The sequence below is a fragment of the Bufo gargarizans genome, chromosome 9, assembly GCF_014858855.1.
Source record: "Bufo gargarizans isolate SCDJY-AF-19 chromosome 9, ASM1485885v1, whole genome shotgun sequence".
Lineage (NCBI taxonomy): Eukaryota > Metazoa > Chordata > Amphibia > Anura > Bufonidae > Bufo > Bufo gargarizans.
Genome location: NC_058088.1, coordinates 15085792 through 15101382, shown reverse-complemented (window position 1 = coordinate 15101382; position 15591 = coordinate 15085792). Strand labels below are relative to the sequence as shown.

The window sequence follows — 15591 nt, the reverse complement described above, 5'->3', positions numbered from 1 at the left end:
TTTTTTAATAATGAACCTAGTTAATATTTTGCCAAAATCTACACCTTTGAAAAACAGATAGTTGTTGATGAGTCCCTGTTGCGTGAATCTGAGACTGGATATACATAATTTTTTTTTATTTATGAGCGGAAAACACATAGTGTTAGTCAGCCTCCAGGCTAACCTACCCCTTCATAACCATAAGTGGTATCCTGCGCCCACTGTTTGAACAAGGGTACTGTGTGTATCTAGATAATTGGTACATACATCATAATGTTCAAATATCTGGTTAAAGGGCATCTGTCAGCAGATTTGACAACTGAAGGCATCTGTGTTGGTCCCATGTTCATATGTGCCCGCATTGCTGAGAGAAAGTATATTTTAATGTATGGAAATGAGAGAAACATGGGTGTTGTTGTTACAATAAGAGGCTCTGCTCTTTCTGCAACTGCCACATCCTCTCCACTTTCATTGACAGGGCCAGGCTTGATGACGTTTACACTGCCTGGCCCTGACCACCTAAAGTTCAGAGGACGTAGCAGCTGAAGAGAGCTGAGCCCACATCACTTGTAGAGGCTCATTTACACACAACCATTGTCAGAACTTTTAAGTATAAAAAGTGTCCATCATGTAAGGCCCATACAGGTATATGAATAGGAACATTAAGAGAAGCCATTTTGGTTTGATTTTGTCTTATTCAAGAGGGTAATATAAGTTCCAACCCTTATGAACTTAGAATCACTAACTCGAGAATAGACTTGTGTAAAGACTTTTGTTTATAAGACTTAGGAGGGTTTGCATAGTCTGCTATTGTTTGAGAAGAAATTTAGACAGGTCCAATAAAATTTATTTACCCAGATAAGACACTGAAGTAGAAATGTGTGAGTTTTAGGTTAGTTGAAATAGATAGAGAGACTCTAATTTTCTTTGGGGTTTTTATATTAATCAAAATATAAGTGGATTTTGATTTTTATGTCATCGATTTAAATATGTGTTTTTATATAACTAAGAGTGTGGTAATTATAGCCATAATTATTATAAGGTTAGAATTGAGGTAAAAAATTCTTATGTAATTTCAGAATGTCTCCCATAGAACAGTGTAAGTTAGTGATCTCTGTCCCTGAAGATTTCTTGAATGGAGAAATGTGGACACAGGTGATCATAAACAAACCCTGTCTTTTTACCAAACAATGACCACGATTGTTGTAGTCTGTGCTTGGAATTAATTAGGTTTAATCAAAGATTTAAAAAAAGACTAGATGTTTGACAAAAGATAAACTTCATTCTTTCAGGTCTCTACAAGGTTCTTCAAATTAATAAGAAAATATTCAGAAAATAGCTGTAATTGACAAGACTTTTATTTGGAGCCTTAGTGCCACCTAGTGTTAGGATAAAATTAAGGCATAAATTGGGAAATCACTAGGGGAGGTCCTATTAGTTATAAAGTGATGTCACTAAGTAAATGATCGAACCAGGCCAGTCCTATTTTAGATGGGATAAAAAGATGGTATGGGCTGACAGAGTTATCATCTTCTTGAATCAGCTTGGGATCAAGATCATCATCTAAACACACCTCTGGAGGGAAACATCTTGAACGACATATCTGGAGACATCTTGATCCACCTGATCCAAGCGCTTGACTACCTATCCAGTCATTGGAGGCAGCCATCTTAAAACCATTGAAACTGATTTCTGCTAGCCGATAGCCGATGGAGTTTAAAGAACAGGAGTTTAAGACAAGGAGCAAGAAACTAAGGTTCAATAGAATTTCATTGTTTGTTGTTCGTTTGATTTTAGCTAGTCCTTCAACTACAGCAGACAGGGTTCAATTCTAACTCATATTTACTGTTTTCCTTTTCTACTGTTCATCACCATTTAAACATGTGCTCCATGGACAATGCCACTAAGTGTGTGTTCTGTTCAATGTATGCATGCCTTGAAGAGCCTTTCTAGGGTGAATACATTTGCACTAGATGCAATCATGCTGCATATTTGGAAGCCCATGTCTTGGATATAAATAAGCAGCTTGAAATACTTAGGGGCATTGCAGACCTGGAGAAAGACTTAGACCTCACTGTGCAGGCACTGTCTGGGGTCAGTGAAATGGAGGTGGGAGGAGGAGGGCCAGATCAGGACTATAAGATCAGCAGTTGGGGTAATATAGGAGGAAGAGGTAGAGGGAAAAGTGCCAGGGAGGCTAGTCCTGAGCTGGAACACCATAGTAAATATGCCTGTTTGGCTGATATTAGGAATGAAAGCCCAGGGCCAGCAACACTGCAGCAGGGTGTTTCTCCTAGCAACCAGGAGGATGACCGCTGCAGGAAGGATGGGAAAAGGAGTGCAGCAAAGGTCAGACAGATGCTGGTGGTTCATCTGTCGCCAAGACCGTGAATGCCGAACATTGTGTTGTCTGCCGGGTGCTCGGGTTCGGCATATTGCAGATCGGATTGACAGATTGCTGGGTTGGGCTGGGGAAGACCCCGCAGTCATGGCACACATTGGCACCAATGACAAAGTCAATGGGAGATGGAAGGTCCTTAAAAATGATTTTAGGGAACAAGGTGAGAAGCTTAAGTCCAGGACCTCCAAGGTAGTGTTTTCAAAAATACTACCAGTGCCACAAGCGACACTAGAGAGACAACGGGAGCCTAGGGAGTTAAATAGGTGGCTCAGAAGCTGGTGCAGGAAGGAAGGGTTTGGGTTCATGGAGAACTGGGCCGACTTTGCGGTTGGTTACAGGCTCTACAGTAGGGACGGCTGTACCTCAATGTGGAGGGTGCAACTGCCCTGGGGGAAAAAATGGTTATGAATAATGAACCTAGTTAATATTTGCCCAAATCTACACCTTTGAAAAACAGATAGTTGTTGATGAGTTCATATTGTGTGAATCTGAGACCGGATACATATAAATATTCTTGATTTATGAGGGAAAAGCATATAGTTATTCAGCCCCCAGGCTAACACACCCCTTTCATAACCATAAGTGGTATCCTGCGCCCACTGTTTCAACAAGGGTACTGTGTGTGTCTAGATAATTAGTACATACATCATACTGTTCAAATATATGGTTAAAGGGCATCTGTCAGCATATTTGACAACTGTAGGCATCTGTGTTGGTCCCATGTTCATATGTGCCTGCATTGCTGAGAGAAAGTATATTTTTTATGTATGCAAGCTATTTAATGCAAAGTAATCAGTATTAAATAATGTCAGAGTGACACTGAAATATAGCTATGGGTGAATGCATGGTTCACAGTGTTAACAAACTCCATATTTAAAAACACAGTGTACCATCAGATTTATGCTTTTAAAATGAAAAAAATAAAATAAAAAATTTTCCTTATGGGACCCATATGCCTGCTGTTGTTTAAACAGTGGCTTGTTCTCAACAAGCGGTCAAAAAATTAAGCCTTAACTGGGGTAGATGCCTGTCTGTGTTTTTACACACACACATATACACACACACACTATTATTGGTAAAAGTAGTGGCTTATTCTAAAATTCCCCCTTTTTAGGAAGAGCTGCAGTCTATATGAGGAACCACAATGACAACGAAGGGGATGTACAACTATGTAGGTGTAATAGTAGTAGCAGCAGTAGTTATATAGTATGGAATCTGACAGACAAGGCAGTAGACTTGTGGGTGTGTAGGTGTAATAGTAGTAGCAGCAGTAGTTGTATCAGTAGTAGTCTTACAGACAAGGCAGTAGACATGTGGATGTGTAGGGGTAGTAGTAGTGGCAGTAAGGGAAGTAGACGCTGAAGTGGTTGCAGCAGCAATATAGTAGGGAACATGATGAACAAACAGGAGCAGGGGCATTATTGGGTCAGTGATAAATAGCCACTGTCAGCAATAGTAGAAGACAGCATCTCTCACAGTAGTGCTATGGCCTTCTTGCAGCTTTCTCTAGGCCATGTAACATTATGTTCATCAGTCATATGGGGAGCAGCTCAGCTTCATTGAAGTTAATGGTACTGAGATTTGATACCAAGCACAGCCGCTATACAATGGAAAAGATGTGATTGGTGAGATGAGAGAAGGCTGCTGAACTACTACAAGCACCAGTGCCTTCCCAAACAGATGATAAATGGGGGTTCCAGGTGTTGGATCCCGACCAGTCAGACAATCTATACAGCGGATACGGTAGGTCATCAGTATAAAACTCCCAGAAAACCCTTTAAAGTAATATAAAAAAGTAGTTTCAAGTGAATTGGCTATAGTTGAGGGTTGTGATGTTGGTGTTGAAGAAGCTGTACAAGAAAGAAAAAAATAGTTACTTTTTCATATGTATTTTAATTTTGTGGGTTATATTTTTTATTTATTTAATACAATACACTTCCTGGTTGCAGTAGGAGCTGTAGCACAAAATGTCAAGAATGTGAGTTTTTTTCAGAATTCTTTAAAAAAAAAAATTCAAAATGTTCAGCAAAGCAACAATACAGCTGCTTAGTGTGGTAGCATAATCAATAAAAAAAAAAAGGTTACTCTGTTAGCTATGGCTCATTTTGCATTTAGATTTATTTTTTTATTGAGGATGAAAAATACTAATAAATTACTAGTTGTGAGAGGTGAAGTGGTGTCTGTGAAGGTTGTTGATGTAACAAATCATGTGTAAAAGTAAATATATCATACTTTGCCAAAAAATACGTTATTTCTCCTGTACCGTGAACTGCATAAAAAAAGGCCACAATGGCAAAATTGCTATTTTTTTACACATTGTCTTCTTCACCCCAAAATGGTTAACATTAAAAATGAAAGCAAAAAGCAAACAAACAAACAAACAAATAAACCCTTACATGTTTCTGTTAATGGGGAACAAATTTATGAGTGCCTGTAAGTAAAGGTTACTTTAGGTATTCCTAATTTTACCATCTTTTTTGTACCTAATCTTTTATTATTGGTGAACAAAAATATCTAAAACTTCATTACAGTAGGTGAAGTTGTTGTAGTTGAAGCCAGAGAAGTCAGGGAAGCTCAAAAATTATGTAGTTACAGTATATGGGATGCAAAGGTTATAGGAGCACCTGAGCCCTGGTGACTTATGAGGCTCAATGGTCGATCTGCCACATAAGAAGACATCAGGTAGACACAAGGTAGGTGGTAAGCTTTAAATAACTTGCACTAGGCACATGTTGCACCACCATATAGGTCAACTTAAATCCCCTTTAGGTAGGTAGGATATCCCCAGTAATGAGTATGCTTTATGACTACTATTATTATTATTATTTTTTTTTTCATACTTTGACTTGAACCATTTCATATCACCACTAGATGGTGCAGTAGGCTTTGCAATTAGTGCTCTGTAGGTAATAAGTTCAAACGATGCTGATTAAATGAATATGGAGCTAAGACATGGAATCTTTTATTTGCAAAAATAATTAGAGCTATTTTTTTCTTTGAAAGTGTAAGGGCTTTCCAACATAACTGGCAGTCTTGTATGTCTAGGGAGTTCATTGAATATTATGTGCTTTATATTTTTAACAAAGTGGTTTTATCTGCTATGGTTGCAACTTTATTAAAAAAAAATTTCACAAAGAACTAGACATTTCTGGCTTAGAACAAAATGTAAATGATAATTCTGGCTGTCTGTATCTACCACTAGAAGGAACCGAGGAGCTTAAAGGGGTTGTCTAATCATGCAAAGATATCCCCAGTCTTAAGGATGGGGCATAATTAACTGATTAGTGGGGGACTGACTATTGTAACAGGTCAAATCTATTTATTTGCTATATTTACTAGTGTATATTTACTAAATGATTGCAGTTAGCACTGGTGGTGTCGGAGGAAAATCTTATCAGTAGGTAGATTTCTAGGTGTTTGATTTGAAAAGGGAAATCAATATTATCCTTATTGCCAATATGAGATGGTTGGATCACTGCCAGAATACTGCCCCCTGCATGAAGGCAAAATCTTTGTAATAAGAGATGAAGACTTTATCTAAGAAATTATTATTTATCTAAGAAATCACAATTCACAATTTGTTGGCCAAATAAACATTCGGAGGACAACTATCTCTCCTGGCTTGCTCATACTCATACATGTTCCGCTCGACCGAACATGTATTTGCCTTCAATAGGGAGAGATACTTCTGGCAGCCCTATCCTCCTTCCGACATCATCTTTCGAGGTACAGTCGGGATCTCCCAACACTCATATGACTGTCAGGTGAACCCACCGTTCTCAGCAAGTTCGGCCAACAATACACTTGTTATGTACATTGGCAATATGTGCTCGCTGTTGCACTGCACCCCACTTTCTGCAGCTTTGCTAGATTTTATCTCTCATTTGTTCAAGTATTCTGATATTCTCTGTTGCACTGCAAGGATTTAGGCTCCTTGGTTTCTGTAGGCACCTGCTTGAATAATGGGCAAATCAGCCTTGCTATGTATTTTGTGTGATGTGTCCCACCCTTGCCTGAGCAACAGGTTCTGCCTGGTCTTTCTAGTCTGCTGGAGTCTGTGAAGGAACTATTATCTGTTGCCTGATGCACTAGTATGTTGTTCTACTACCTGACCTGGGCCTGTTACCCTAGTTTGTTCATCTGTCTGTGTTTCTATTCTGCTTGTTACCTGGATCCTCGACCTGTGCCGGCTGCCCTGGTCCTGTGACTGTTTCATAGATTTGCATGTAGTTTAACTGCCTGATTCTTACTATATATTTTGATCACTTGGTGCTTTGCACTGGTGTCTCTGAACCCCATGGGTCAGCTGCTATCTACACCTGCACTATTCCAAGAGGTAGAGTCTGGTCTCTCCTCTGCAGTGAAGACTAGATCCATGTACAAGGGTAAAGGGTGAAAACCAAGGGACAGCCAGGACAATCTCCTCAGGAATAGACCAAAGTCAAACTGACTAGTGAGTCCAAAGGTTCCACAACCATTGTCCATAACTATACTAATGTGTATGGGTGCCTTTAGAGTTTAAAAGAGTTTTACAGGATTTTTATACTGATGGCATAACTGCTGCCTCTACTGTGTGCACACTCCATCAAAAATGTCCTCATATCTCTGCTTTCTGCAAATGTGACATTGGAAACATATATAATGGTAGTCAAAGCAAAAATCCTCAGTGGAATTACAGTTATTTTATTCTCCAGGAAATTACTTGTAGTTAGGAGTGTAGAGGTCATAGTTGTTGTTTCTGATGTGCTTGTAGCTATAACAACATAAACAATGTAGTAATCTATGCATTAATACTACCCAATATTGATTGCGCTGATAAATGGCTAAACATCGGATGTTAAAGGTTTGGAGATGGGTCATCATTTCGTATATTTTTAAAAAATTACAAAAGATATACGGGAAAAAGGATTTCTGTGACCCCAACCATTGTTAGAAGACTCTTACTTGTAATCACAGGTGACGTGATTGCAGTTGTTAATTGTAATGTAGAAGGAGCTGCAACAGCAAGTTATCAGGTTATGACCTATAAATGCCATACTTAATCGGCAAGTGTCCCCCAGAGCAAGAATATATTTTTGTTAATGTTTATTAGTGTTGAGCGCGAATATTCGAATAGCGAATTTTTTTCGCGAATATCGGCACTTCGCTAATTCGCGAATATTTCGAATATAGTGCTATAAATTCGATATTTCTAATATTAGTTTTTTTTTTTTTTTTTTTAATTGTTATATTTTTTTCTTTCCCACTTCCCTAAAGTTGTTCTTACCTGTCCTTTGGATTCCTGGCTTCCTGGCTGCTCCAGTCAGTGCCCGTTGCCGCTTCTGCCGCCTTCCGTGCTCATGGAGCGTCCCCATCTCCATGGGAACGTCTCCATATACTAGAATGTACTGTCGGATTTGAGAATTACGTTGAAATCGCAATTGCGATTAATATAACACGAAATAATCGCATTTGCGATTTCAACGTAATTCTCAAATCCGACAGTACATTCTAGTATATGGAGACGTTCCCATGAGCATGGAATATAGCATTACTAAGTTAAAATCGCAAATGCGATTATTTCGTGTTATATTAATCGCATTTGCGATTTTTTTTTTATTTTTTTTTACTATGGTTGGCTTCAATGGTAGAATTAGCGAATATGACGAATATATTCGTTATATTCCACAAAACGAATATACGAATGTATTCGTCATATTCCACAAAACGAAGATAACGAAGTATTCTGCATCTCAGTTATATCTACCTATTCATCAACTTCGCTAATTCTAGCAATCATATAGGACAGCTTACTATAGAGACAGCTAAGTATAATTCGCTATGCGATTATATGACTGCTTTTTTTTATATAAATAGAATAATTATAATACCTGATAATTATTATAATCTATTTATATAAAAAAGCAAAGTAATATAATCGCATAGCGAATTAAACTTAGCTGTCTCTATAGTAAACTTTCCTATATGATTGCTAGAATTAGCGAAGTTGATGAATAGGTAGATATAACTGAGATGCAGAATACTTCGTTATCTTCGTTTTGTGGAATATAACGAATATATTCGTCATATTCGCTAATTCTACCATTGAAGCCAACCATAGTAAAAAAAAAAAAAAAAAAAAATCGCAAATGCGATTAATATAACACGAAATAATCGCATTTGCGATTTCAACGTAATTCTCAAATCCGACAGTACATTCTAGTATATGGAGACGTTCCCATGGAAATGGGGACGCTCCATGAGCATGGAATATAGCAGGGATCAGCAACCTTCGGCACTCCAGCTGTGGTGCAACTACAACTCCCAGCATGCACACCTCCATGGCTGTTCTCAGGACTCCCAAAGAAGTGAATGGAGCATGCTGGGAGTCGTAGTTTGACAACAGCTGGAGTGCCGGAGGTTGCTGATCCCTGGAATATAGCATTACTAAGGTGAAATCGCAAATGCGATTATTTCGTGTTATATTAATCGCATTTTTTTTTTTTTTTTTTACTATGGTTGGCTTCAATGGTAGAATTAGCGAATATGACGAATATATTCGTTATATTCCACAAAACGAATATACGAATATATTCGTTATATTCCACAAAACGAAGATAACGAAGTATTCTGCATCTCAGTTATATCTACCTATTCATCAACTTCGCTAATTCTAGCAATCATATAGGAAAGTTTACTATAGAGACAGCTAAGTTTAATTCGCTATGCGATTATATTACTTTGCTTTTTTATATAAATAGATTATAATAATTATCAGGTATTATAATTATTCTATTTATATAAAAAAAAAGCAGTCATATAATCGCATAGCGAATTATACTTAGCTGTCTCTATAGTCAACTTTCCTATATGATTGCTAGAATTAGCGAAGTTGATGAATAGGTAGATATAACTGAGACGCAGAATACTTCGTTATCTTCGTTTTGTGGAATATGACGAATACATTCGTATATTCGTTTTGTGGAATATAACGAATATATTCGTCATATTCGCTAATTCTACCATTGAAGCCAACCATAGTAAAAAAAAAAAAAAAAAAAATCGCAAATGCGATTAATATAACACAAAATAATCGCATTTGCGATTTTAACTTAGTAATGCTATATTCCAGGGATCAGCAACCTCCGGCACTCCAGCTGTTGTCAAACTACGACTCCCAGCATGCTCCATTCACTTCTTTGGGAGTCCTGAGAACAGCCATGGAGGTGTGCATGCTGGGAGTTGTAGTTGCACCACAGCTGGAGTGTCGAAGGTTGCTGATCCCTGCTATATTCCATGCTCATGGAGCGTCCCCATCACCATGGTAACGTCTCCATATACTAGAATGTACTGTCGGATTTGAGAATTACGTTGAAATCGCAAATGCGATTATTTCGTGTTATATTAATCGCATTTGCGATTTCAATAGGAGAGTAGCCTTTAAGGTTAAAAAAAAAAAAAAAAAAAAAAAAAAAAATTAAAAAAATCGCATATGCGATTTTTTAAATCGCATATTATTCGCGATAACTAGAATAATGACGAATATTCGATTTCGACGAATATAAAACGAATATTCTATCGAATATTCGCGAATTTCGTCGAAATCGAATATGGCACCTGCCGCTCATCACTAATGTTTATCCACTAAAGCATTGACATGGGTCCCAACATTGTGTGCTATAATGTACATATACCCTAACAGAGCACATGGACAGAGGTTCCCACTTCAGTCAATCACCTTAAGATGGTGATCCTAGGTTTTCCATCATAACTTCTAAGGAGGAAACATTGCATATGGATTACAGTATACACATGGCTGAACTTCAGAATATAAAGGTTTCTCTGACCTCCACCATCATTACAAGTCACTTACTTGTAGTTGAAGGTGAAGTGGTTGTAGTTGTGACTAGTGTTGGGCGCGAATATTCAAATAACAAATATTAATTGCGAATATCGGCACTTCGAGAATTTGTGAATATTTAGAATATAGTGATATATATTCATATTTTTTAATATTCTAGATTTTTTTTCATCTGAACCCATGATCCCTCCCTGCTTCTTTCTTGTGGGCCAATGAGAAGGCTGCAATGTCTTTGCCTGAGCTTAGCAACATCCCTAGCAACCAATAGGAAAGTTGCCTACCCCTTACTATATAAGAACCCCCCCAGCAGCCATTTTCTGTCGTTTTTTTTAAGTTCTGGGAGAGACAGCAGTGTCATTGCTGTGCTCTGTGCTTTACTGTGTCATTACATTAGATAGATACTTAGCTTATATATATATATAATACAGATAGTTAGTGGGACATAGTCAGTGTAGGTTATATCCTGATATAGTGTAGCTGTTGCAGTGCAGTGTGTTAGGCAGTGTGATAGGTTCTGCTGTCCATACATACATGCTACAGACATAGTGCTGTTATGTCATAACAATACATAGTGCACCAATCAGTAATATGTAGTCAGACCTGCTTAAATGTGAAGTTTCACAAATTGCATCAAAATAAAGGGGCATCATTCGCAAATATATTGGAACACTCTATCTACATATAAAGCCATTTTTAATGTTCTGCCATGCCAACCATTTTCACCATTCTCAGAATACTTCTAGCAGCTTGGAAAATGTAGCAAAAGTGACCCACGCCTGTATTGCGCGCGCTTTACGCGAATATTACATTGACAATTTTTGCCAAAAAAGAAAATAATATCGAATTCTCAAATTTGCGAATATATGACGAATATTTTACAAAATATTAGCAAAATATCTCGAATTCGAATATTGGCCCTGCCACTCATCACTAATTGTGATGTGGAAGATGCTATAAAAAAAGACGTCATGAACTATAAACGATCAGTAACGATAGTACAATGCTTATTTTATCTTCAGGTCAAAGACATTTACACTACAGCCAGGTTTTAGTATTCCTGTAAGGATTAATGTGGTAATATCACCATCTAGCGGTGTTATATTGTATTGCAACTTGTTTTTCTTGTTTCAAAGACTGCTATATTGTGGGTGGTGCAAAGCTTTGTGGGAGGGCAAGGCATCCTGTTGAAGAGAAGTCTCCAGGACACAGTACAGAGCTGTCCTTCTGCATATCTCTGCCTTGAACTCCACCATCCTTGTTAAATCATATCTGGTGAGAGATCTATCCTTGTTTCAGGGACATTATGTTATGAAGAGCTGTTTAGTTAGTTATTATTGTCTCAGGAAAGTTGTTAATTCTGTTAGCTAGCCATGCAATCTTATGTAAGGCAGCCATTTTATCATTTGCTTCTGTGTAATGCAAATGTTACAGTACATGCAATGCTATATACTTATTCATGTTATTTGTATTCTTATAGTTTTACCAATCAATTGAATAATCATCAAATACTCCTGTTTTGCCAATAAACAAGTTAGACCACAAAGAACAGTCCTCTTATTTGGAAGACAGGAATGGTTTATGCTCAATGTCAGACTGCACACTATGTGAACGTGTATGGAGACAGAACAGTAAAACAGATGCTAGTCACCAGCGTAAAAAATTGTAGCGGTTGCCATACAGTCACAAGAAGTCAAAGTGTAGCCCCCAGCAAGTGCAGCATAATCCAGACCAGAAGTCCGTTTCTACATAGACTAAGTCCGCACAGAGACATTAAGCAGCCAGCAAAGGCACACAATGTCTACTAGCCAGGCATCATCATACAGGACCAGGTCACGAGCAAGCTGCTATAGCAAGTCATCAATAAAAGAAAAGGCTGCTCTCACCCGTGCAGAAGCTGAGGCTGCAAAAGTAAGGTCTTCCTCTGCTGCACAAGACATGCAACTAAAGAAAGAGAGAGCATTAAGAGAAAAAGAGATAGCATACCTGCAAGCGTCACAGGAAAAAGAGAGAGGGTGACTGGAGGAAAAGAAAGCATGCTGGTAAGCGGCGCTGGAAGAAGAGCGAGCACGCTGGCGAGGAGTGCTGGATGAAGAGAGGGCACTCCTGCAAACAGCGCTGGAAGAAGAGAGAGCATGCCTGCAAGCGTCAAAGGAAAAAGAGAGAGCGTTACCGGAAAAAGAGAGAGTATGCCTGTAAGCGTCAGTGGAAAAACTAGCCGGTGTGTGGATCATCATATACTTATGTAGAGGGCTCCGGCTGTATATTTCAGCCGATACCCAGCCAAAATGCCCAGGATTAGTGATAAGTTCAATATTGGTCATTAGCCCACTCGTCAATGACCATTGCATCTGAGCCATTAGACATGGCGGGGCTCCCACTGTCCTCGGAGCTCCCGTGTTGAAATCTGTTAATAAGACCACCTGGGGCCTTGTAAAAGCTCCCAGGCCTATCAAAAAAAAAAAAAATACCTCCAGAGCAATGCATGAGGCATGCCCTGACAGGCAGCAAATAAAAATTCCATAGACTGCAATAGTATTTTACTGCAGTTTATTGAGCAAGTGATCAGAAGGTCACATGTTCAAGTCCTCTAAGAGGACTAAAAATTAAAAATGTTTATAAAAATATTACAAATCAAATGACCTCCTATTCCCTGTTTTGCGTATAAAAATCTGTATACACTCGGTTCACTACACAATGTTACTTTTCAATGTTATTCTACTTACAGGAAGTTGACATACTGCTAGTGCCAGTAGATGAAGTGGTGGTTATTGGGGAAGTCGGAGTGGTTGTTGAAGTCATAGTTCTTGACAACATTGCTAGAGATATAAAATATCAGGACAATAGGATTATGTTTAATGACAAGAAATATGAAAGTGATTTTAGAGACCTCAGCCTTGCAGACATTTTTTTGTGAATATACAACTCTTGGGTAGAAATGATGGATGGGTTTATGTTTCAGGGAGTGTTTTATCAGATGTATAAGATTTTACAAAGAATAAAACTAGGGACAAAAGAACAAGACAAGGACTTGGTTATTCTGGTAACAAATATATGTACAACCATTCTCCACACTATAATATTGTCTACATGCTTAATGTATTTCTACTTACCATTAGTTGTCATAGTGCCAGTAGTTGAAGTGGTGGTCATCGGGGTGGTTGTTGAGGGAGTCATAGTTGTCGACGATGTTACTATAGACATAAAATATCAGAAGATTAGGTTTATAGTCACTTACAAGGGAAATATGCAAGTCATCTTGTGGACCATAGCTGTAAATAAATTGGTTATAAATGCACAAGACTAGGGCAGAGACTCTGGATGAGTTTATGTATGGTACAACATTTTGTCAGATGTTCTGGATTTTAGTGCAGAGCCTCAAGCACAAGGAGATCATTGATCATAATGATAGGATTATGATAAACAGGGAAACAGGGAATTATGAATAGAAATAGAAGGTTTCTCACTTGAACACGGAGTGCAGAAGACTGGGCGAACACAAAGATTCAAAACTTGATCGCCACATGTACATGGACAGGGTGTAGTAGATGATGTGGGATCTGTGGTTGTGGAAGTGGGCACAGTGCTCATTGCAGTCACTAAAAATGAAATGTATAATACTAAAGTTAGAATGTAGCTAAGACCTTCTAGTTGGGATTATATGAAGAATTTTTACAAAACCAATTGTAGTTCTATAGTACATGACACATATCCTTATTTTTTTAATTATGCCATTGTGTGTTCATGAACCACTGTGATGTCCATATGGGATAACGTTCCTGGAGGCCTATTGGGCATGTGGCTTTTAGATCTCTAACCTTCCTGCAACCCCAAGTCTACTTATGTGAAGTCCAAACCCCAACTTTGGCTCCAGGTGACAATAACAGCAGTGTTCGAAACTAACAGCAAGGTGGATTTTCCCTAACGTCTCAAGACAGGAGGCTAATAATATCTTTTGTTTGCAGGACCTTCTGATTTAGAAACTTGGGTTTGTTGGGACAATTCTCCTTTCACAGAGGGCATGTGATAGACCATATCCTTGTACATTCTTTGTGTAGCACACTACACTTTTATAATAGGACTTTAATGGGGAAAAACTAATGTACTCAGGCTGTAGAAAAAAATGTCTGACTCTGTTTAGTTAAGATCATCTTTAAGCTACAGCACTCCCTCTGGATGGAGACATTAACTAAAGCGTAGATATGAAAATAGCACATGCAACATTTATTTTTTTGCAAGTATTGTTGCATGAGGTCTTCCTCCTTGTGTGTATTCAATATTAAAGGTTGTAAGCTTTCAAAATTTCAGTGCCACAGATGCAGAAGCTGTCATGAGAAAAGTTGCGGTGCACCACAGCAGTAGCATAGTGCACATCTGCTGTTGAAAAAGCTCACCGTTGGCTTATTTCTCATGAGAGTGAAAATAGTATGCAAACTGCATGCACATCCTAGGCACACTATGCAAAACCACCTTTCAATAGTGGCCTACTTACAGGTAGTTGACATACTGCCAGTGGTTGAAGTGGTGGCCTTCGGGGTGGCTGTTGAGGATGTCACAGTTGTAGACAATGGTGATGTTGCCATAGACATAAAATATCATAACAGTAGTAGTATGTATGACATTGGAAATGGTAAAGTTATCTTGGGGACGATAAAACCATTTTCATACATTCACAGCCCCAAAGACAAGACTATGTATCAGTTTTATTGGACTTTACATGGAATAAAACTAGAAACAAAAGAACAAACACACTTTATATAAACCATTCTCCGTGCTATGCTATTGTCTACATGCTCAATGTAGTTCTACTTACCAGTAGTTGTCGTAATGCCAGTAGTCGAATTGGTGATCATTGGGGTGGTTTCTGAGGAAGTCATAGTTGTCGACGATCTTACTATAGATATAAAATATCAGATGATTAGGGTTATGTTTACTGACAAGAAAATTGTAGAAGTGATCTTGGGGACCACTGCTGCATAGAAATTGGTTATACATGCACAAGCCTAGGGTAGATACTATGGAAGAGTTTATGTATTATTGAACATTTTGTTAGATTTACTGGATTTTAGTGCAGAGCCTTAAGCACAAGAAGACCATTGATTAGAATGATGGAATAAAAGAAAATGAAAGGGATAGGTAAGAAATAGAAGGTTTCTCACTTGAGCATGGAGAACAGTAGATTGGACGGACACAATAATTCAAAGCTTGATCTTCACAGGTACACGGACATGGTGTAGAAGATGTCATGGACTCTGTGGTATTGAAAGTCGGTACAGTGCTCATAGTAGTTGCTACAAACAAACGTATAATACCATAGTTAGAATTTATTCAAAACCTTCTACTTGGGATGATAAAGTGATTTTTTACAAAGCCA

General features: G+C 38.2%; 1 protein-coding gene across 1 annotated transcript in view; it reads right to left on the bottom strand.

Annotated features, from left to right (window-relative positions):
- LOC122919709 (cell wall protein DAN4-like) overlaps positions 1 to 15094 on the bottom strand; it is a 39083-nt gene extending 23989 nt beyond the window's left edge. Inside the window, exons 1-3 of the mRNA XM_044268892.1 lie at positions 15031 to 15094; positions 13331 to 13411; positions 12944 to 13036 (exon numbers count right to left, since the gene is read on the bottom strand). Of these exons, the coding sequence (XP_044124827.1) occupies positions 12944 to 13036; positions 13331 to 13411; positions 15031 to 15094 (238 nt within the window). The remainder of the gene's footprint in view (positions 1 to 12943; positions 13037 to 13330; positions 13412 to 15030) is intronic.
- Positions 15095 to 15591: the final 497 nt, after the last annotated feature.